The sequence below is a fragment of the Bos grunniens genome, chromosome 17 (genome assembly GCF_055505025.1).
Source record: "Bos grunniens cultivar Pamir isolate PY7600 chromosome 17, Bosgru_T2T1.0, whole genome shotgun sequence".
NCBI classification, from domain to species: Eukaryota; Metazoa; Chordata; class Mammalia; order Artiodactyla; family Bovidae; genus Bos; species Bos grunniens.
Genome location: NC_141181.1, coordinates 69949163 through 69971349, shown reverse-complemented (window position 1 = coordinate 69971349; position 22187 = coordinate 69949163). Strand labels below are relative to the sequence as shown.

The following is a 22187-nucleotide window of genomic DNA, read 5'->3' as shown; positions in this document are numbered from 1 at the left end:
TTTTGGTTAGTGTTTTCATGATCTATTTATCTTTTACTTTCCATCTTTGCCCATCTTTATACTTTGGATATTTCTTAGAAGGTGCATGCATCTGGATTTTTAAAAATTCAGTCAATATTTTGCTTTTATTTGCCTTTCTTAAAAATATTTTAAGTGGTTTAAAAATCTATCGGCCTCCGCCTTCACATCCCTTGTCCTTTGTCTCTCCAAACCCCACTGTGTTAACATCATCTACACTCTAATTCTGGATTCTTGTGGGAATGTTTGCTCTTTTTTTCTTTGGTCTTAGTCATTTTAAAAAAACCCTTCACACCATCTTTTATTCATGTACTGTAGCACCTTCTGGACTCTTCCCTCCCCTTTTAAAGTTATGTCCAGTACTGTTTTCTTTGTGGGTTTTGTGTGCCAGACCTTTTGGTGCTGTTCACCTGAGAATGTTTTTATTTTAATCACAGCCTCATATTTTGAATGATAGCTCGACTGGACAGAAACTTGTACCTTCTAATTTAATTCCCTTCATTACTTTGAAAATATTACTCCAACATTGGCTGTTTAAAAAATCTGATGTCAATTTGATTTTTCATTCTCTGCTGAAATCTTCTCTGTTGGGAAGCTATTAGAATTTCCGCCTTGGTATTCTTGGTTTTCAGTATAGTATGATCTAGGCAGCTTTTCTTTATTTTTTGTTTCTGGAATGCTGATGGGCCCTTTAATCCCAAGGTCTTTCATGTCTTCACTTTTATACAGGGAAATTTATCTCCATTATTTCTTTTAACTATTTCTCTCTCCTTTCTATTTTTCTTTCTTTTCCTTTCCTCCTAGGATTCCAAGTAAGCATTAATTTCATGGTTAATCTAGAAATTACAGTATCCACCGTAACATAGTCAGAAGTTAGTGTGCCTCTTGAACCTCCTCTTGGGTAGCAGAAAGGCCTTTGAAAATTTTCCTTCCAGTTAATCCTTTTCTGGGCTTCCCTGGTGGCTTAGAGGGTAAAGAATTTGCCTGCAATGCGGGAGACCTGGGTTTGATCCCTGGGTTGGGAAGATCCCCTGGAGAAGGGAACCAGCTATCCGCTCCAGTATTCTGACCTGGAGAATTTCATGGACAGAGGAGTGCAGTTGTATTTAATGTTTAGATTTTGAACTTCATGAGAGGTTCTTATTCCTTCACTGTTCACGTAGGTTTTGTTCCTCATTTCACACGTCTTGGTTTTTCCATCTGGGAGCTCTGTCCTTTAGCGCAGGTCTGCTGGTGGCAAAAGGAGTTGTTCGAAAATGCCTGTTGCAACTTCAGTCTGTAAAGATGTTCTTGCCAGGTGTGCAACTAAGTCTAAGCCGGCAGCAAGTCTTTCTGCACATGGAAGATGTCATTTGACTTTTCAAGCTTCTGTGACGTTGCCCATGAGGAGATGTCTGTCTGTCTACTGGTGCTTGGAAAGTAAAGTCTTTCAGAAATCTAGCTACTTACTATCTTCTCTGAGCTAGTTTTAACATCTCCTTGTATAGACTTAGATGTGGAAAATTCTCTGCTGCTTTCTCTGCTGGTCTCTTTCTTCTGGACTCTGACCTGCCTGCTGGACCCTGCTCTCCAACCCCACATGCACTGCACATCCCCACTGCATCCAGCAGGCTCCAGGGGTGCCCGTGCGCTGCTCCCGGGACTCTCTCTGGGTCCCCAGGTGGTCAGCCTTCTCACTCTAGCTTCTTGTCTTTTTCAGGGTTTGTCTCTTTATCTGAAGATTTTGGTTATTTCTTCTGACCTGTAGCCAGTCAGTGGGTTCACTCTATTAATCCTTTCTGTGGAGTTCTCAATTTCAGTTACTTGATCTTTCTTTTGTAGAACTTGCTTCCTTTTCTTTGGAGTCAGCTGCACTACTGTTTATAGCTTCCTGTTTGCTGCGCTTCCTGTCCTTGCGTTTGTGTCCCTGCCATGGCCTGTGGGGCCTGCCCGAGTCTCTGTGAAGGACTGGCTGCTGCCCATCACACTGTGTCACGCGTGACTCCAGCTGCACATCTGCCCCTCATGGGGGGACAGAGCGCTCTCTGTGCTCCCCATGCTTCCCACCTGGCTGAGCGGTCGCCTCCGCCCGCGGCCCTCTCGCCCCCGTGCCTCCCACTGGCCCCGCGGCCCGCTCGCCCCCATGCCGCCCCCCGCCTGCGCCTGGCCCCGCGGCCCCGCTCACGGCAGCGGGTGCTTCTTCCACAGCAGCTTGGCCGGCAGCGTCTGGTAGACCGTTTTCTGCTTCCCATCTGAGCTGGGGCTGCTGGGGCTGCTTTGCACAATCTTGGCGCACTCCATCTGCTCGTCCCAGGAGCCGGACAGCACGTAGTGGGCCTTGCCCTGGCTGTCACTCACCACTCCAGTCACCTGTGGGCATTGGCAGGGCCGGTGTGGGCACGTGCCCCACCCCGGGGTCGCCCAAGACTTGGAGAGGCGGCCGTGCTTACCTTCCGGGCCACCTCTTTGGAGAAATAGCTGTAGGGCAGGAACTTCAGCTGGCACCGGTCCTTTGTCTTATGGTTCACGATCTCAACGTCCCCTGTCTGGACAGGCAGGGGGTGCTCAGTGGCTGCTACCTGCCCGGCCCAGTGGCCCTCCCCTGGGGCACCCCCTGACCTGGTCAATCCAGAGCTTGCCCACGATGATGTTATGCACTGTCGAGGTGCTTTTCCTCCATACGTAGTGATTCCCACTGGCCTGGAATTCTAAGTGGATAGCACCTGGAAGCCAGACACAGGGTCAGAGGTCACAGCCTGCCAAGCTGGGTCCCAGCCAACCTGCCCCACCCACCCATAATCCTGGGGTCCTGAGGACCAGAAGAAGCATTTGTAGAGACTGGGGACAGGGCGCAGGCCAGGGGGGATCCAGGAGGCCTCTGGGAGGACTCCCATTACCCTCGGAGGCCCCAAGCTGGCTTCGGGGTCGGCAGGCCCTCGCCCTTGCCCAGCACGTCTTTCTGCCCCTGCTCACCTAGCGGCATGATGGAGAGGTATTTCCCCCGGAACTTGCTGGCGATGGTGATCTCCTGCCAGAGGCTCCAGCCATGCTTGGAAAACACGTAGTGCGCGGCGGACGGTGGGTGGTGGCTCACCTGAGACCAGGCCCACGGGTCACGAGTGTCTATGGACACGGCCCAGGCCCCTCCCCTATCAGCTGGGGGACAGATGCACGGGGGGCCCTGGACCCCCCAGAAAGGAGAGCCACACAGCAAGGGCGCGGCAGTGGGAGCAGCTTGGGTGGGGGGAGGCAGGGCGGGCGCCCCACCACCGCGGGCCTGAGCCAGCGGCCTGGGGGTCTCCACACCTGACTTGGGCTGTGGGGCGGGGTGAATGAAGTGAGCGTGATGGGCTCTAGGGAGGCCTTCGGACCCACTCCAGTCACGCCATGCGTGTCTGCACCGAGGTGGCCCAGACCAGGAGGCCCCCAGCCAGCCCGGCTCCTGCCCCAGCCCGACGGCGGTGCCGCCTGCTCGGCCCGCTGGGCACCTCCACCCTGTCCTCTCCCACACCGAGCACCCCGACTGTGTCTGAGCACACCACAACCACCGCATCAGCGTTCCCGCACCTGGTCCTCCTCGTCTCTGTGGCTGCTGGCCGCAGGGTTGGGGTGAAGCCCCTCCCATCTTGCGGCCACCTGGCGCGGCGGCTGTGGGCCCAGCCCTCCCCCAGAGGCTCCTGACACGCCCCACAGTGGCCCCCCCACTGCCTTCCACAGCCCAGACCTGCCAGCCGCTCCTGGGTGACGAGTGAGCCGCCAGGGTCCCCACTGGAGCCCACCCCCACACTCAGGACGTGACCCTGCGCCCTGGAGCTCTGCTCGGCCTCCTCCTCGGGCAGATGACCCCGTCCGTCCAGCGCTCACACCAAATGCCTGGCCCTTCTCACGTTCCTCCTCTAATCCTTAGCAAATCCTGGCTGTTCTTCAAAACAGCATCCAGAGTCTGCCCTGCACGCTGCACTCTCCCCATGGTGGCGGCGGCGGGGGGCTCCCCATAAAACGGCCCCCTCTACCTCCAGTGACTCCTCCACACAGAGAAGAGCCAGAGGCCTCCTGCCGCCCGCCCCCTTCTCTCTGACCTCAGCGGCTGTCTCTCCCCCACTCTGTCAGCCAAGCTGCTCCCAGACCACCCCCCTTCCTAAAAGAGCCAGAACCGTCCATTCACACAGTATCTATCCCCGCCCCGGCCCATGAGACCCCCCAGCGCGAGCACCTCCTGGTCCATCGTGGGCAGGGCTCAGCTCTGTTCTGCTCAGGAACCCTGGGCATCGCCGCCGCCTTCCCCAGCCCCGCTCCTTACAGCCACCCCTCCTGAAGGTGCCTCTGCTTGACCTCCGACCTCCCCTGGTCCGGCTTCCCACAGCCCCATGCGGCAGGCCGAGCATGCCTTTGAAACCAGCTACTGGACTGCAGACTGTCAGCGTCCTGACTCATCCCTGGGCCCGCGGCAGCGGCCGACAGAGCAGACGCTCAGCGGCAGCCTGACCGGTCTGCCCTGGCTGCCTTGCCCCCCCAGCACGCAGTGCCGCATGGCTGGAGCTGCCCTTCTGCAGACGAGGGTGCCAGGGTGGGGCCTGGGGCTCATCACCCCCAGCCTCCACCGTCGCTGACCACAGCGCACGGGGCGCAGGCCTTCAGCTCAGCGGAGACCCCAGCAGCTCTAGCCCCGCGGGTCCCTGCAGACGCCCCTGCCCACCGCTCCTGGCCGCAAGGGGCCTCCTCCCCCGCAGCGCTCCTCCCACGCGGCCCCCCCGCCTCTCTGGGGAGCCTGCCCCCCACGGGAGACCCAGCCACCTGACCAGGCCTTGGCCTGATGGCCCCCGGGGTCAGTCCGTGTCCCGTCTGTCTGACCCTGACCCCCGGCCTGGCTGGAGCGGGCATGGGCCTCACCTGCTCGCAGAGGGAGCGCAGGCCCATGTCATCGAGACGGTCCAGCTCGAAGGTCTCGCCCAGCATGGGGTTGAAGGGCTTGGCGATGCGGTGCACGGTGGTGGAGTAGGAAGACACGGAGAAGGCGGCCACCAGGCACATCTGCTCCACTGCGCTGCCGCAGCGCGCTGCCGCGTCCAGCAGGCGGTGGTACTCCAGGTCCTCCGTCAGCCGCTGGAGCATGGACAGGGGCTCGTTGAAGTTCACCTGCAGGCGGGCGGGGGGTTGGTCCGGGGTCTGCACGGACCTGGGGCCGTCACCACAGCCTTGCTCTGCTCCCGTCCAGGGACGTCACCGCTCAGACCACCGTCACTGGGAGGCTCCTCTGCCACCCTGCCTGCCCTCGCCTGCCTCCGTTTTCTCCAGGTCCTCACCATGGTCCGACCTGCGGCCTTGGCAGAACGGTGAGGTTTACCTTCAGTCTCCCCTCCTAGGATGCAGGCGCCCCGGCAGTGACTCCTAGGAGTCAGGGAGCGAGCGAGCGAGCAAGTGGACGACGTGGGTCCACCTTGCACTCTGAGCTGTCACGCAGCTTTCTGCCCTGGGTCACAGAGCGAAACCAAGTCCAACCTGGAGCCCCGGCTCCCCTCTGTGGGGAGGCCGCTGTGGTCAGCTGCCTGCAGTGACCTCGCTGGGGTGGGGGCCTGGGGCAGCCCAGCTCAGAGAGGGCAGGCCCACTCGGCCCACACCCAACCCAGCCCCACCATTTCCTCTCCTGCCGGGGCAGGTGGCAGTCCGTGAGCCCCACGTCTGATCAGCAGAGCCCCTCCCTGGCTCCTTCCCTGAGTCCGAGACCTCCAACCTGGGGGAACGTCAGCAGCGCCGAAGGACACGATTCAATAATGCGATATGTGCTCAAGTGTGCCGCTAAGAAAACAACATCAGGGCTGCGTGCACTTCCCACGGGCCACTATGTCCCCTCCAGGAACCAGCACAGACCCCCGGGGCCCCTGCCTGGCTCCTACCGGCATGGGGATTTTGGAGAGCTCCCGGCCGATGCAGTTCTTCATGATGCTCCAGAGATTAAGGCTGTAGTTGGGCTTGTCAGGGATGCGGACACGCCTCTTGACTTTGGGGGGCCCCTGGGGCACAGGCGAGGCGCCATCCAGCACCTGCCAGGGACGCGGAGTTCACCCGTCAGAGGCGGCGCCGGCTGGCACGTTGCTGGGGGAGGGGCAGGCTCTGCCAGGGCTGAGATGAAGGCCCCCAGGGTGCAGGGCCCCCCGAAGGGCCTGAGGTCAAAGTGCCGGCCTCCCCGCTTACCCCACCCAGGGTCCCCTCACTCACGTTGTCTGCGGTCCATTCCACGGAGCCTGCAGTCCCTGCCTCAGCTTTTCTGTGGGAAACAAAGGAGAGGCAAGTTGTTTCCAAATCCCAAGGCCTCCTGGGGGCCTGGCCCCCTTCTATCCAGCTCCCTGGGCAGCCAGAATTTTCAAGACTTTGTTTCAAACATTATTGGGAAACAGAAGATGACTCTGAGTTGGAAATATCCTGCTGAGCTGACCAGAAATTCCCTAAGCGGGTAAGAGGACTCCAAACCAGGCCTCTCCCTGGAAGAAGCCAGGACGGGGAGGTGGTGAGACGTGCTGGTCCACGAAGGCAGAGGAGGAGCAGCCACAGGTTCTCACGGGCCCCCTCCTGCCTGGCTGGGTTTCGAGGGGCAGTAGCACAGGCGTGGGTCTGGGGCTGCCGGGAAGCCAGACACGCCTGGGGACGGGCAGGGGGCTGCAGTTCTGTCGGTGTCCCCAGGACGTGGAGAGGCAGCTCCTTCCCAGATCGAGTTCAGGGCCCCCATGCCAACCAACGCAGCCCCCCTGGGTGTCAGGACCTGAGGCGCCCTGGCGAGAGTGAGCAGCCCTGGTGAGGGCCATGCCCTAAGCCCGTGAAGCCCGCGCTCCCACCCCGCGCGCTCCCCTGCCCACAGCCCCACCTCCCTTTGCTCCTCCAGCACGTCCTGCCAGCTCCCGCACGCCTGGCTGTGTCCTGAGGCCCCGAGACTGGCAGCGTGGCTGTCAGCTGTCCCCGTCACTACTAACTGGTATTTAGACAGATCATTTCTGAAAGAGCTGGCTTTTACGAGAAATGAAACAAAAGCTTCGAGGTGGAGAATGAGAGGCTTCCCGTCTGGACCACGACTGAGAAGAAAACCCGGAGTGCAAAGAGCGGAGGCGCGTGAGGGGCAGGCCGGCCCAGGAGTGGGCGCTGGGCGCTCACCCGTCCTCGCTGGGCTCAGTGGTCACGGTGATGAAGGACGCGGCATCTTCCATGGCGTCGAAGTACTCTGTGTCCTCATCGTCCTCACTGTCCTCGGCTTTGCTGGTGAAGAGGCTTCCTAGAGACACACCGTGCTGCCTCAGCCGGCAGCCTCCTGCCCCCACCCCCTGGCAGTGCAGAGCCTGTCACCCGCCAGCCACCCTGCTCCCTTCCCCGGAATGGGCTTCCCTCTCAGCCTCCTGCCCAGGGAGCCTCCCTCCTTCCGGAAGCTTCTCCCATCTCCCAAAATGCTGGCCAGTGGCCCGGCTTCCCTTTCCCGGGGCGCCTGTGACCTCCGAGCCCCAGGTTAGGTGGGCGGCCACCTGGCACCCAGGAGGTCTGGCCACAGGGCTCGTCTTTGGAGCCTGTGCCCGTCATGGGGGTGCAGGGGCACGGGTGGGCAACAGGTGTGGGCAGGAGGGTTGTGCATCTGGGGGGCCGCAGAAGCCGAGCCAGCTGGCAGAGGGGACGCCGAGGGAGCAGGGCGGGTGGACAGGCGCCCGCTCACCCTCGCTGAAGCTCTTGCTGGGGTTGGCGGCCCGGCCCGGGGCGCTGCGGAAGGCGCGCTCGAGGCTGTTGTGCTGCTTGGCCAGTTGCTCGATGGTCTCCTCTAGGTGGACGCGCTGCTCCTGCTCATACTGCAGGGCTCGCTGCCATTTCCGGCTGTGCGTCTCCGCTAGTTCCAGGAAGTCCCTGCAAGCCTGGGGCGGGGGGTGGGGGGTGGCCTGTGAGCAGAGGGAGGCCACAGGAGTCCATCCCCAAAGGGCTCAGAAATACCCACGCTGCCCCTTGTGCCTGTCGTGGCGTCAAGAGACCCCGGCTTTCTCAGAGCCAGCCTGGCGTCTGCCCTGGTTGGCAGCCCGCACTTGAGACGCCCTTCGAGAGCAGCAAGCTGGTGCGGCCAGCAGCAGCCAGCGCTCTGGGTGTTTCTCAGGGCGGGGCCCCAGCTCTCAGCTGCCACAGCTTCTCTGTGTGCGGGGCCTGAGGTTTGTCACAACCCCGTCCCCGCTGGAACCAGCGCACTCCTGGCAGCCCGGGCCAGACCCTGACTTAGGTGCAGAAGGAAGGAAAGCCACCTGCTTTCTGCTGCACTGCCTGGCCCGGAGCTAAAGGGTCTTGTCTGGCAAAGGAGAAGTGAAGTTGCTCAGTTGTGCTCAACCGTCTGCGACCCCACGTACTGTAGCCTGCCCTCCATCCATTGGATTTTCCAGGCAAGAGTAATGGAGTGGGTTGCCATTTCCTTCTCCAGGGGATCTTCCCCACCCAGGGATGGAACCTGGGCCTCCCATACATGGGCAGAGGCTTTACTGTCTGAGCCACCGCGGAAGCCCCCAGTTCCAGCAAAGGAACTGGGACTCAGAATTTTGTACCGAGTTAGCACACAGTCAGTTACCACAAGTTCCCTTCAGACTTGTGGCCGCTTTGACACCCAGATTCTGCTCAGCCTGCTGGGTCCACAGGTGGTTCCGGCCCCCACCGAGGAAGCGGGGGATGGCCATTCTGCCCCCATTGCCACAGTGCAGAGGGGGCCGGGCCTCTGTTGTCCCTGGGGGGCAGAGAGTTCCAAGCCGGACACTCTGGACTTGCCCTTTCTCAGAAAGGACACTGGCTCCCAGCCCAAGCTGCACTGGTGGTCTCAGGCCGCCACCCTCCCCAGCCACTGCGCTCCATGAACATGGCACGTGGCCCCTCCCCGAGGACTAGAGAGCTGAGTCCTGCAGGGAGAAAGGCACAGGGGCCACGCAGCACAACCTGAAGGGCTGCTGGGAGGAGCCAGGGGCAACGCAGAGCTCAGGGCCAGGGAGCACTTGACGGACACCCTGTTCATGAAGGTCAGCACCCTGCCCGGGCTCAGCCGGCTCTCCCGCCCCACAGGGAGCCGTGCCCCCAGCGGGGGCGGCCTGGCCGGTGGAACGGGCCCTGGCCTGGGGCTCCAGAGGGCCGGCTGCTCAGCTGGTCCTGCACGTCGCCCCTTAACAAGCTCTTCCCAGGCACCTTCCCTCCGTCACCCCATCTCCTCTCACCGCCCCCCAGCCCCCACAGCACACAGTGGGCAGGGCTCTCCTCAAGGAAACCAGAAAAGGGTGAGAGATCAGAGTGGGAATGCCCAGTTCCTGCATGGGCCACTCGGCTTCTCTGAGTGCACGTCCTGTCCGTGAACCCCAACAGGAATGCCCTGCAGACCCCGCACTCGTGAGCCCCTGTCCCTGCTCACCCAGCAGAGTCCTCAAGGTGGGAGGAGAAGGACTGTCCCTATCTGACAAAAGAGGAAACAGGCTCAGTCCCCAGAAGCTCCCCTGCAAGGCTCTGGGGAGCGGGTTTGTGCAGGGGCCCCTGCCCTCCCTGGCAGGTCTGATCCCTGCCCAGCCACACCTAAGCCACTGTAACTCACTTCTCCAGCGGGGCAGGGATTTGTGACAGGTGTCCCGACACGGGCTGGGGGAGGGAGAGACTCGTGGGGAAGGGAAGAAAGCTGCTTATGTGCTCAGCAGGCTCTGGAGGTGAGAGGCTGCAGCCCGGCCCTTGCAGGCCTAGGGCTCAGTGGGCTCCGTAAGGCTCACCCCCTGGACTGGAGCTGCAGCCACGGACTACCGCACAACCTGGGGGCCCCAAGGTGGGTCTGAGGAGGCCTGCTCTAGGCCCATCTGTCCTGCTCCCGAGTTTGTGACCTGGAGCCAAGCCTCCCACCCTGGGTCCCACAGTGGCCCCAGCTTCACCCTTGCCCCGCCCCTCCTCACAGTAAACCTCAGGGTAGGGGCCCTGACAGCAGCCGCTGACCGCCCCTGCAGGGGCCAGACTGGAAGGCACCTCTCTCCTGGGTCTGCCCCCTGGCAGGTTAAGAGGCAGCAGAGGGATGGGAGGGCCGAGCACCCCCTCAGAAACGTCCCCCACACAGGAGCCCCAGGACCCCAGGTCCTTGACCCAGAGCTCAGCCCACCCTGGTGAGCTGCCAGCCTTCAGTGACCCGAGCGCACGTCACCCCTCCCCTGCTGACCCCAGTGACCCGAGCACGCGTCACCCCTCCTCTGCTGACCCCAGTGACCTGAGCACAGCCCCAGCGCCCCGTCAGGTAGTCTGGACTCCGGCCACCTGTTTGCCACCCAAGGAGGGAGCCCTAACTGTAGGGTACTGGTCCACTCCGCTGCTGGTCTGGGCAGCTCTCGGGCCACTGAGCTGGGTGTGTGGTGTGTTAGAAACTCACCCCAGAGGCCTAGAGTTGGTGGGAGGGGTGTGCCCTTGTCTTCTTGGGCCCACCGCTTCAGGGAAGACCCTTGCTGGGGGCTCCTAAGCCCCCAAAACTGAGGCCCAGGGAGGAGGGGCTGCCTAGGTGAAGAAGGGGCGAGCAGGACAGGATGCCAGGGCCCCTGGCTTGCCCGTCTTGGGTAGGGCATGAAGGGACCAGGGCTGAGCCATGCGTGGAGCCCTGTTACGGGAGACACACGTGATGGGTGCTCACGGTTTTCTGGTTCTTGGGGTCTGTGGGTGCCCTCTCCGGCGGCACTTGGCCTGCCCCACTGGCCTGGCTTGGCAGCTCCCCAAGGGCCTCTGCCGAAGCGCTGCTTCGTGGCACCTGCTGCCGTCACTCCCCCCAACCCTGCAGAGATCCTGCAGCCACCCCTCCAGTTTTAACAGAGGTGGATGCTTTGCTTTTATATAACTCACAGCATTTAAAACAATGCTTGTGAAAGAGCCACAAACAACAGTATATAATAGCCCTAAGGTCAACCTGCATAATTCATACAGACTCAGAGAACTCCACGTGGCCTCAGCGCCCTGCCAGCAAAAGCAAGGAGGGGAAGATAACAAGGACTACTGTCCAGCACAGGGAACTCGACTCGGTATCTTGTAATAACTTGGAAAGAATCGGAGAAGAATGAATAAATAACTGAACCATGTTGCCATATACCTCAAGTTAGCAATGTAAATCAGTGTAAAAAGGGGCTTCTCTGGTGATCCAGTGGCTAAAATTCCACTCCCCCAACGCAGGGGCCCCAAATTTGATCTCTGGTCAAGGAAACAGCTCCTGCAGGCTGCAGCCAAGACCCAGCACAGCCAAATAAACACTTAGAGAACGACAAAGCCAAGGAGGGAAAGATGCTTGTGGTATGAAGATGAATTAGCCTCCCTTCCTCCTCCTCTTGATGTTCATGAGGCTCTAAATACTCTAGAAACGACCATTTTCTCGCCCAGCTTCTCTCAGACCTGGTCCCGGACCTCCTCCACACTCACCTCTGGGGCCCCGTCCCTCCCCACACTCCCCCTCCCACGTGGCCCCTGTGTCTTCCTCCCTTTCTCCAGCCCCACTACCCTCTGAGCCCCCCACAGGCTGGGGTAAGGGCTGTCAGGGGCATCCTCACAGCGCTGAGGAACCATTACAAGTATGGCGAGGACATGCGGCTCAGGGAGGCCAAGGGACCTGCTCAAGACAGCGGGTTGTGCTTTAGGACCAGGGTCCGAGTCTCCCTTGTCAAGATGGATACTTACGCCTGTCTGGGCGCCCCTTGGGCTGGTGTGGCCTCCAGGGCCTCCCTGCAGCGGAGCCGGGCTCCTCGGGATGCTGCCCTGCCTGGTCCCTGAAGCTGAGACTGTTGCTGACATGGCCAGGGCTGCCCGCCAAAATCCCGGCGCCCCCCCACCTCACCGTCTCTGAAGGACAGGTCGACACGGAGCCACAGGGGCACAGGGAGTCCAGGGCCGCCTCTGGATCGCATGTGGCCGGGGTGGGCCATTCCCACCGACGCCAGGGATCAGGGGTGGGGGTCTACAGGTGATGGGAGCCCGTGCCTTCGCCGCCCCGAGCTGCCTACCTGGTGTCCGTCCCCAGAGGCAGTGGTTTCCCCTGAGGCTGCCGCCCTTCCCCGGGCCCCATCCCGGCCGGTGCAGAGGGAGCAGGGGCTGGCCTGGCCCCGCCGCCCAGAATGCTGAGCTGCGCTCGCTAAGCTGGATTAGGCCTGGGGCCCGGCGATGGGCAGGCAGCCGGGGGTGGCTCCCGGCAGCCCCGGGAGGGCCTGGCTGACCCTGGCCATGAGCACGGTCATATCTCATCTCCCCCGAGGCCCCGCCCTGTACAGGAGCAGCGCCCCAGGCCGCTGCAGAGCCGCCCACACCGCCCTGGGCCTGCACCGGGGCCCCTCACGGCATCGCCTTGCCACCCACCTGGGGGCAGGCCTGTGAGGACAGCTGAGGGCTGCCCACCTGGGGAGCCCGTTGGGGCCCAAGGGAAGCAGCTGCCAGTCACCCCAGCAGGTGTACTGTGGGGCAGACGCCGAGGGTCTGGGCTGCGCCCCCAGCCCAGCCGCACCCAGAGGAAGAAGGACGCGCACTAAATCGCTTTTGTCCCCCCTAATCCTAATCCTCATCGCAACCACAGCCTCCCTGCTCCCCACACGCGGGCTGGCAAGCAGAGCGTCGGGCCTCCGCCTGGGTCTCTGCACCCCTCTCTACCTGGCCCAGGAGCCTCTCAAGGTCTAGGAGGGTCTGCAGAGCTGGGACCCCTGCTTGGGTCTAGCCTTCCCAGCAGCCACTCAGAAACCATCGGTCTCCTGCTTGGCCACAGCCACCCCGGCTGGGCCACGAGGGTGCCGGGGAGTCTGTGGGTGTCAACTGGGTGGCCCTCAGAACCACAGAGGAGGTGGGTTCAAGGGCCAACGCCCAGGACTGAGCAGGGCAGGCACCCTCGGCCACAGGGCCAGCTCGGAAATGGTCTCCAGCCCTCGACACCCAGCAGGTTCCGCTCACCCAGCTCACAGGGAGGATGGGGGAAGGGCCACGCCTCCCCTGCAGCAGCCAGGCCCTGCCCGGGGTGCATGGCCCCGTGGCTGGCTCTCAGCCTTTGGCTCCCAGGTTGGCAGGCGGCCAGCCACCTTGCCACATCGACCCTCCTGTGGGCCGCATCGTCTGGACCCGCCCCCACTGCTCTGTGGTACTAAAGGCGGCAAATAGGGGGAAATTCTCTTGAGTCAAAGGTTCTGTGAACCCCTCTGTGTGGCCAGCAGCTCATGCCAGGTCTGGGGAGCCACCTTCCCCTCCCACCCAGGAGCGGCAGGCTGGCCTCTGCGCTCGCCTCCCAACGGTGGGAAGGGACTGCCCAGGTCACAGGTGGCCACCTGGGGAGAAGCACAGCCATCCAGGCTCTGAGACTGAGAACAAGGGCCCCCGAGGAGCCACAGCAGTGCCGAGCTCTCCAGGAGGCCCCTGTGGCTCAGGACCAGCCATGTGGCCACATCGTGCGTCCACCAGCCTCGCCACCCCTCTGGGCTGAGCTGCTCCTGGGGCCAGGCCCCCTGCTCCTGTGGGCTTGGCTCAGCCTGGCTCCCTGGACGCGGAGGGCACTTGCTCACGACCCTGTGGGGGCGGCTTCTCACTTCCCTCCACATTTTAAAGTAGCTCCTTCCAGACTCAAAATAGTTCACCCTTGTGGGCAGGAGCCGGCCCCATCTGGATGCCAGTTCGCCGATGGATTTTAGGCCGTCCCGGAATCTATTTTTACTCCTCTCCCCAGGCCCCGAGTGAGCAAGCTGCTGGGAGCCCGCTTGCAGGCCCTGGAAGGACCTGGAGGGTGGCTCCACTTGGGTGGGTGCGAGGGGCCTCCCATGCTCTCCAGACGGGGCTCAGAGCAGCCCCAGAGGGTCTCCAGCGGGAAAGGGCCACTTCTGACCTGGTCTGTTCCTCCGACGCCCCACAGGCGAGGCCCCGGCCCAGTGCCCGGAGCTGCTGCCTCTGCGTCCACGTGCCTGTCCTGCTGTGGCGCTTTCCTGCTCGCCGTCCGCCTCCCCAGCCCCCAGCACATTTGCTCAGCCCGCCTTTGTCCTCACAGCTCCCCCAGCTGGAGCTGGCCGCCCCGCCTCAGGCCCAGCTGTGCTGGTCGCGTCCGGTGCCCCTGCCGTCAGGGTCCGCAGCCCCCCCGCTGGCCAGCTCTGCCGCGGGCAGCAGGGCGTGTCCCTTGTGGGCGGCTACCTTCCCTGGCACACGAGGGACCCAGTGCGCAGGTTCTGTCCTGCTGGGCCCTCGTCGGGGGTCTTGGTGGCCCCCACCCCTCAGCTTCCGGCACCTCAACTGTCTTTGGTCTTTTGTGGGGCGCACCCACCCCCCAGCTCTGCTCACCTGTCGGTGGCCCTCATTCTCTTCCTGCCCAGCTCAGAGGGGCCGCGTCAGGAAGGGGTCCTGGGCTGTCAGCCCACCAGGGGGCCCGGCACCTCCACACTGGGGCTGCCCTCGCTCTGGGCCTCGGGGTAGCACCTGAATGATCCAAATGACGGTGACAAGGAAGCTGTAAGGACACCAACCAGGTGTGGCCATTGCGGGGAGCAAACAAGACACCAGGAAGGAAGCGGGGCATCCTGGGCGCCTGTTGTCACTGCCACGCCCCAGAGGCTGGCCCCGAACCAGGGCATCTGCTTCACCACAAAGACAAGCTCGGGGGAAGAAGACGGGAGTGCATTCTTTCACCCCGTGGAAGCTAACACCCAAAGATGCACTGGTGACGTGTTAATTCTGCCTGTCTCCACCTCAGACCCCATGGCGGAGCCACTGCTGTAATACAGGGCGTGTCCTGGCTCTCCGGTGCGGCTTGCGGCCTCCACACCCAGGCCAGGGTTGGGGGTGCCCTGCACACACTTTGAGGCTCAGCCTAGGAACCCCGGTCGCTCACAGTGCGGTCAGGCTCCTCCTAAATGGCAGTGATGCAGTTACCTGGTCGGCGATGCCAGCACAGGCCCGCCGGGCTGCCTTTGATCAGTCTCACAGAATCGCTCACTAGGGAATTTTGCCAGACACGGAGCGGTTCGCTCGGTCGCTCCTGCGTTCTTTCACAAGCCTCTGCCCCGCCCCGATGTCTTTCTCTTTCATTCACTGACGCTCCCACATGCCAGACTCTGTGCCACGCCTGGAAGTTACAGGGCTCCCGCAGCATGAGGGAGACCGTGTCCAATCCCTGCAGGCGCCCAGCTCAGCGGGGAGGACAGGCACGATGCTAGGGCAGAAAAGCCCATGAAACAACAAGGTCCTACCTCGTCAGCACCCTGGATAAGCCACAGTGGACGAGAACAAAACAGGAACGTGAACACGTGCGTGACTGAGACACTGTGCTGCACAGGAGATACTAGTGCAACATCCTAAATCAGCTACACTTCAATTAAATAGATTTTTAAAAGCCCCAGAGATGCGTGGACCTGCCAACAGGGCAGAGTGGGATAGGCGGGGATGTAGGGCTGGAGGTGGGGTGAGGGTGGGCAGAGGGGGGCTTCCTGACCCTCCTGCCCCCTAGGAGGCCACAGGCTGGAGTCGGGGGCTCTGGAGCCTCAAGACCTGGGCCCTTATCCTTAGCAGCTGTTTCGGTTTCCCCACATACGCTACTGAGTGGGCCAGGTGTGCAGAACGCCTTGTCAGCAGTGTGACCACAGGAAGTTGCTTCTCTTTCTGTCTGGCTCCTTGTGGGCCATGGTCCATCCCAGCCCCTGGCACCAGGGCTGAGCCAGACAAGCGGACTGTGAGACAGGCCTGGGAGTAGCTGTTGGGCTTGTGGGTGGGCTCCGGGTGACCTTCCCGTGAGAAAAATGCGTTTACGATCTGACAGCATAAAGCCCTGTTCCTATTTCTCCACAGCTGGGCTGGGTCACGTCTCTGTAAGGCCAGGTGACCGGGTGGTTCTGCACCGCGCTCTGGGCCTGGCCTGGGGGCAGCACCCGCACTTTCTTACCGACGCGGCAGCTGAGGAAATGGGGCTAGGATGACTTTGTAGCAGGTTACTGAGATCTGGGCCACTTGGAACGTCTTTCCTGAGACGTGAGGCCCAGTGAGACCACAGCGTGGTGTCTCGGGCAGCCCATGGGGCCACTGTTAGGGCCACAGGTAAGACCTGCACTTGGCCTGAGGGGTACAGCGTCTGGTGGGGATCGGACGCGGAAATAGCAGGTTAAATCTTGGCGGGCTCAGTGGTGCTGCCTGGGGGATCTAACAGGAGGACCTCCTGGCCGTGGTGATGTCCAGGGGCCTCGGAAAGATGAGCAGGGATCTGCCCAGCATCGGTGTGGAGGGGGAGGGGTGTTCTAGAAGGCGCAGCACAGCAGAGGCAACACTGCAATATCCCTGATGCAGAACCCCCCAGCCTCCTGTAACTCGAACACGCATCACAGGGGCTGCCCTCGGTTGAGGCCGGGCGCCCTTGGGGAGCAGGGCCACGGAAGGCCTGCCTCAGTCGCCACAGTCCCTGGGGCCTTGGAAACTCCAGCATGCCTCCCTCTCTGCCCTGCTGGGAGCTCAGGATCTAAAGGCTAAGAACGACGCTGCCTCCCCGCAGATCTGAAGGAGGTTCAGCAGCCTCGCCCTGCTTCTCTCCTGAAGGCTGGGCAACCCTGGACTCCCGAGGAAAAGTGAAGGTCCAGCAGCCGCCTCCCTGGGCCTCCCGTGGAGGTGACCACCTGACCAGCTGGCCCTCGCTTCCTGCTCCCCTGCCACGACCCAGGCTCAACTGGAGTCTGTGAGGTGGAGAACCCACAGCTGTTCACCATCCACAGGAGGTGGTGGAGAGGTCCCCAGATTCCCATGGAGGATACCCCCTGGTCAGGGCGGGGTGGGGGCCAGGAGTGGGTGGGAGGAGAGGTCCCCCAGGTTCCTGTGGAGGGCTCCCCACAATCAGGGCAGGGAGCTGGGAGGGGGTGGTAGAGAGGCAGGGGCTCCCAGCAGTGGGAGATCTGGCCTCCTCCTCCTCCCGTGAGACCTGGGGGATCTAGGGGACAGATGGGGCGGCTCCCGCCCATCCTGGGTCCCCACCATTGCAGGAAAGAACCCGGTGCGGCTGCTGCCCAAAGGTGAGAGGCGCATCAGGGTCTCGGCGTCTGAGACGGGGCTTGGGCCTGGGCAGAGGCCACCTTCCATGTGTTGACCTCAGAGTAGGAGGGGCCTCTGTGGCCCTTGGGGGTCTCACCCTGATGGTCACGAGGACTGACACTCCCCCCGCAGGCTGCACAGACCTGGGCTTGTGTCCAGCTTTGGTGGCCCCCAGCAGCTCTCCACGTGGGTGTTAATGGTGAGGCCATGGGGAGGGTAAGGGGTCCTGGGCGGGACGGGCCTTGGTTACAGCTCCTTGGTCCAACCCCTCCTCAGAACCGGGGTGGAGGCCGAGGCCTGGCCAGGGGTGGGGACGTTCCGCCTGCGTGGCCCTTCTGCACACGGTGGGGGTTTGGGCACTCGGTGTCTGTCAGCCATGCAGACCGCCCTCCCAGAGCCACGCCGACTCCTGCCGGGTGAGGAGCAGCTGAAGGGAAGGGTCCCCGGAAGGAATGGGGCGTCTGCTAGAGCCTGGTCTCCCAGCACCTCACTTCTCGGCCCCTCACAGGAGCCAGACGGGGCGGGGCCCTCCTCAGGGTCACGTTCGTGGCGGGCAGAGCGCAGGCTCCGCCACGCAGCCACGTCTTCTGGTACCAGAGCTGCCCACGGGCTTCCTGACCAACCCCAGGGCTTCAGCTTCCTTCCCGCCACACAACTCATCACGCGCTCAGGTGGCAAGCCGTCTTGATGGCTTTGTAAACACAGATGAGCCTCTGATGCCCGATAAATTCTTTTGCCTAGAGATGCCAACTGAGCAACTCATTATCTGGGAAAACCCAGAACTGCCCGTGGAGATGATGCGGCTCCAGGCTTGGCAGGCGGGGAGGCCAGGTCACGGGAGCTGTGGGGACCCACGAGCCCATTCTCACCCTTGAGCCTGTTACCAAGAGACATGCGCTGACCCAGGCCCCTGGAGTCCGGGGACGGGGTGCAGGGGCTGGGCATGCAGTGGGCTCCAGCCCCCGCCGTCCCACTGCCCTCGGCTGCCCTGCTGCTGAATGGATGGCCCAGCCTCCGCCCAGGCCCCTTGCTGCAGGGCCCGAGTCCCCAGCAGGGAACTACCTGCTGCCACTGTGGCCAGCCCAACACCTGCCCCAGCCTCGTCCTCTGGACCCGCCTCCACTCCCCACGCCTGGCCCTGGCTCCCAGTGCCGCCATCCCAGCCAGGGTGTGCCCTCCTGGGGGGCTCACCTGGAGGGGAGGCTGTGGCCGGCAGGCCTGTGTCCAGAGGGAGCACTCATCAGGCCAAGAGAGGGCAGGCCCTGCGGCCTGGCTCAGCCTTGTCCTCCGCCACCACTGAGACACCCTCTGGGTTCCTGGTCATGTTGCCGTGTGGCTCCTGGGACCCGTGCAGAGGGTGACCCCAGGAGCTGAACCCTCAGTCCACACACGTGGTCCCTCGTTCAGCCCCTTACTCTCAGGTGGGCAAGACTGCGGCAGCCTCAGCTGGGAAGCTCTGCTAGCTGAGGGATACCCCCCAATGCCAGGCCCCCTCCACGTGCACGAGCCCCCCTGGTCAGGGGTCCCGGACACGCCACGTCTGGGCTGGGCACCCGAGAACGGGGGGTGGGCAGCAGCTGTGTTGGGACAGTGTGGCAGCTGCATCCCTGTTATGGGCACAGAGCTCACTGCTCCGCTCAGCACGGCCTCCTGTGCCCAGGCCTGAAGTGCCCGGCCGGTCCCCACGCCCAGCTCCGGGCTCCACCTGACAGTGAGGGCCAGCAACCTGGCCTGGCCCCAGGGGCATGGATGGGGTGACATGGAGGAGGCGGAGAGCAGGGAGGGGCAGCCCGGACCACCCACCGGGCAGCGAGCGGCCCCTCCCGCAGGCCCGGGCACTCACATTGATCATTGCATTGGACGTGATGCGGAAGAGGGTGGCCCGCTCGTTGACTGCCTTCAGCTTCTCGCTGCTCTCAGCTGGGATCCGGAGGCCGTCCAGCTCGTTCAGGGAGCGCTGCAGCGCCACGCCGTGCTTGGCTACGAGCTCATTGCATGTGCTGAGGTCGTCCAGCTTCAGCGAGAGGCTCTTGATGGTGCTGTGGAGCTCGCTCTTGTCGGCTGGGGAGGGGGTCCCGTCCTCGTCGTCCCCAGAGTCATCTGTGGAGAGACGCGGCGTGGTTCTCAGGGACCAGCGCACACCGAGGCCCCCGGGGTGGGGGGGGGTGATGCCAGGACGGAGGGGCAGGTAGAGCTGCCCGGGAGAGCGAGCGGGTGAGGGCGGGGTGTCCCGCAGCCCCCTGGTGGGTGGGATGGAGAGAGGAACCAGCTTGAATGACAGGGCCCGGCTGAGCTCTGCGGGATACAGGCAGGGGTGGGCAGCTCCCATCCCAGACCCTCAGAGGCCCCGAGTCACAGGCTGGGCCCGGCGGACCCCGCTTCCCCCGACTCCCCGCACCTCACCTCCCTGTCCGCTCTCCGCCCGCCTCCCAGCAGCACCCAGCCGCCCACTCCCTGCAGACACAGTGCTGCTCGTGCCCCTGGGCTTGCCCTCTGTGTCCCTGGCATGACGTCGGCCCACCTTCAGCGCCCCCCGGAATGCCCCACAGGCCACAGTCACAGCCCCTCCCTGCTGCTGCAGGGCTCCTCCAAGGAGCAAGGCCACACTCGCCTGTGGGCTCTTCTGCGTGGAGACACTGGCCGTGGCCTCTCAACGGCCTTGTCAGGCAAGGACTGTACCGTCCCCGGGGGACAGACAGGCAACGGGGCTCGGGGAGGTGAAGTCTGGCCCCGTACTCCCCCCGCCCCCTCAACTGCGGGCTAGTCTATCTGCCTCCAGAGCAGCCCCCTCACGCCGGGCTGCAGGGGTCCCTGGCTCACTCCCCTCCTGCCACCCCCTCACCTCTCATGGGGCCCCAGGTGCCCTCGGCGCCCCGTCCTGGGAGTCTGGGGTACCTTGGAGCCTGGCCCCCGGCCGGCCCAGCCTGCGTTCGAGGGGGCCTCTGTGGCGAGTGGGGCGGGGTGGACGGCTGGCCCGGGCCCTGCAGCTGCTTCGATACCAGCCTGTGAGTGCCCAGGGTTTCTAAGACGCCTTGTTTCAGAAATAATCAGCAAGAAACTTATATATATATATTTTTTTTGATGACGAAAATCTGTAACCCAAGATACAGATTTTTGAAAAAAGTACACAGCATGAGGAACAGACTTCCTTCCATGGCAGGCAGGGTGCGTGGGGGCGGCCATGGCTGAGTCACCGCTGCGCACACCCTGAGCTGGGGGCAGTGCCTGGCCAGCCGCAGAGGGCCCCCCGGCAAGGAGGCGGTGGGGGGGCAGCCGGGCCAGGGACAGGGCTCACCCCACCCATCCAGCCCCACGGCAGCCCTGAAGCAACCCGGAGTCTGGAGACCACACGTGCCGGGCCAGGTCCTGACCCCTCGCCCGACCAGCGAGAACGCTGAGCTGCAAGGTGGCTGGCAGACAGCGACGGTTCCCACTCTGCAGGCCTGAAAACGCAGCTCCTGACACTGAATCGCGGGTTTAGGGCCCTGCCGCTAGGGGGCAGAGGTGGATCTGAACCCAGGCGGTCTGCACGGAGGCGGTTCCTCCTCCTGGATCACCTGAGAAAGGCTCAAATGGCTGGGACGTATCTGGGTGCCGGGCCCTGGGCAAGGCGCTGCCTTGGTGAGTGCACGCTGATGACCTGATGAGGTGGGTCTGGGGGGCAGGAGGTGCTCTGAGATCACCCAGGGCCACAGTTGTGGGTTCTGCAGCCTCCAGGCCTGCCAGCTTCAGAGCTGGGGCTCTGAGTTACAACGCGACCTCCTCTCGCTTCCTGGGTTCACCATGTCTAATAAGCAGAACGGCCACTGATCGGTCAGCGTGGCTGCTGCTGGGCACCGGGAGGGGCATGGGGCGGGGGAACCCTGGCTGTGGTCAGCCGGAACGTGAGCCCCTGTACTCCGAGCCAGAACTGACTGCCCAAACTCTGAGCATCATCCTGCAGGGCGGCCAGGAGTTGGGGTAGGGGGCAGGTCATTGCACCTCAGCAAGTAGCTCTGGGGTCCAGGTCAGGTCCAGCTGCCCGGGACACAGGGAGCTGCTTGCTCTGCTCCTGGGGCGCTGGCTGGGTGTCTGGGGGGGGATGGGAAGGCACTAGGTCAGCAACTGCTGAGCAGTACAGTCTGCCCTGTGGGGAGGGGCAGCCAGTGCCTCCCAGAGAGACAGTGAGGGCACGAGAAGGAAGGGGAAGGGGAGTGAATGGACGACTGATCTTGGGTGCGTCCCAGGAGGCCTGCACAGAGGCGGCAGTCACACACAGGAGGGCAGGGTCGGGAGAAGGGGCACAGAGCTGCAAGCTGGAGCGGGGAAAGGGCACGCTGAGGAGCCTGGGCCTCCATCCTGTGGCCAAACGGACTGTGTGGGCATTTGAGCAGAGGTCCACATTAAAGAAGAGGCTCTGGTGGCGGAGTGCAGGGAGAAGCTTAATGAGGAAGGGGACCCTGGCCCCCAAATGGTGCACTCTGGCCATGTCGAGTCCCAGGTCTCAGTTCAGGGGTCTCTGCAAGCAGCAAATCCACGCTGGACACACAGATAAAGCTCATCAGAGATGCAAATGAGACCACTCGATGTGACCGTGCTCAGGCTGGCAGAAAGGACAGGTGGCATTAACTCCACTCACACTTTCTGAAAAATGGACCGGCAGATCCCCTCACGTGCATGAACAGGGCAGCTTGCTTCGCGCCCCCCACCTGAGAAGGGAGCTCTGCTGGCGGGCGTGTCGTCCGGGGAAGGAAGACGCTCGTGTGCAAAGTGGCTTAGGCTGCGGTTCTCCAGCAGGTGGCCTTGGGGGCTCTCAGGCTTTTCTGACCCCACATGTCCTCTGTGTCCCCACTTCCACTGGGACTAAAACTCGGGGACGATGAGCTCGTGAGAGGAAGAAAGTAACCGCCCACATCTCCGCAACACGGCAGACACTGAACTATCCGTAGACTCAAAACCCTACAGAGATGCTACGACTGCGAGAGCAGCAGCGCCTGAATCCCAGGGCCGCGTCGGAGCCACGCTCCCAGCTACAGGCGCCCTGGCTGGTGGCAGTGCCCACGTGAAGGCCAGGACTCGGCACAGCACAGCCGTGGGGAGGGCCTGCCAGACTGTGCTGGGGGCGAGAAAATGAAGGGGTCAGAGAGCAGAGGCTTGGCCCAAGGGGGCTGAACGGAGTGTCTGTGCCGGAGGAAGGACGG

At 62.7% G+C, this 22187-nt stretch overlaps 1 protein-coding gene across 5 annotated transcripts in view; it reads right to left on the bottom strand.

Moving 5' to 3' along the window:
• Positions 1–22187, bottom strand: part of OSBP2 (oxysterol binding protein 2) — a 122935-nt gene that overhangs the window by 6242 nt on the left and 94506 nt on the right. For 3 of the 5 annotated variants that reach the window (XM_086348761.1, XM_086348765.1, XM_086348764.1), the window contains 10 exons: positions 18851–19107; positions 7688–7880; positions 7141–7258; positions 6214–6262; positions 5892–6038; positions 4888–5133; positions 2971–3091; positions 2617–2720; positions 2448–2543; positions 2183–2367 (listed from right to left, as the gene is read on the bottom strand). In XM_086348761.1, coding sequence (XP_086204887.1) covers positions 2183–2367; positions 2448–2543; positions 2617–2720; positions 2971–3091; positions 4888–5133; positions 5892–6038; positions 6214–6262; positions 7141–7258; positions 7688–7880; positions 18851–19107 — 1516 coding nt within the window. Of the gene's footprint in view, positions 1–2182; positions 2368–2447; positions 2544–2616; positions 2721–2970; positions 3092–4887; positions 5134–5891; positions 6039–6213; positions 6263–7140; positions 7259–7687; positions 7881–14283; positions 14705–18850; positions 19108–22187 lie in introns of those variants that run through there. The other 2 variants (XM_086348763.1, XM_086348766.1) reach the window with 2 other exon arrangements.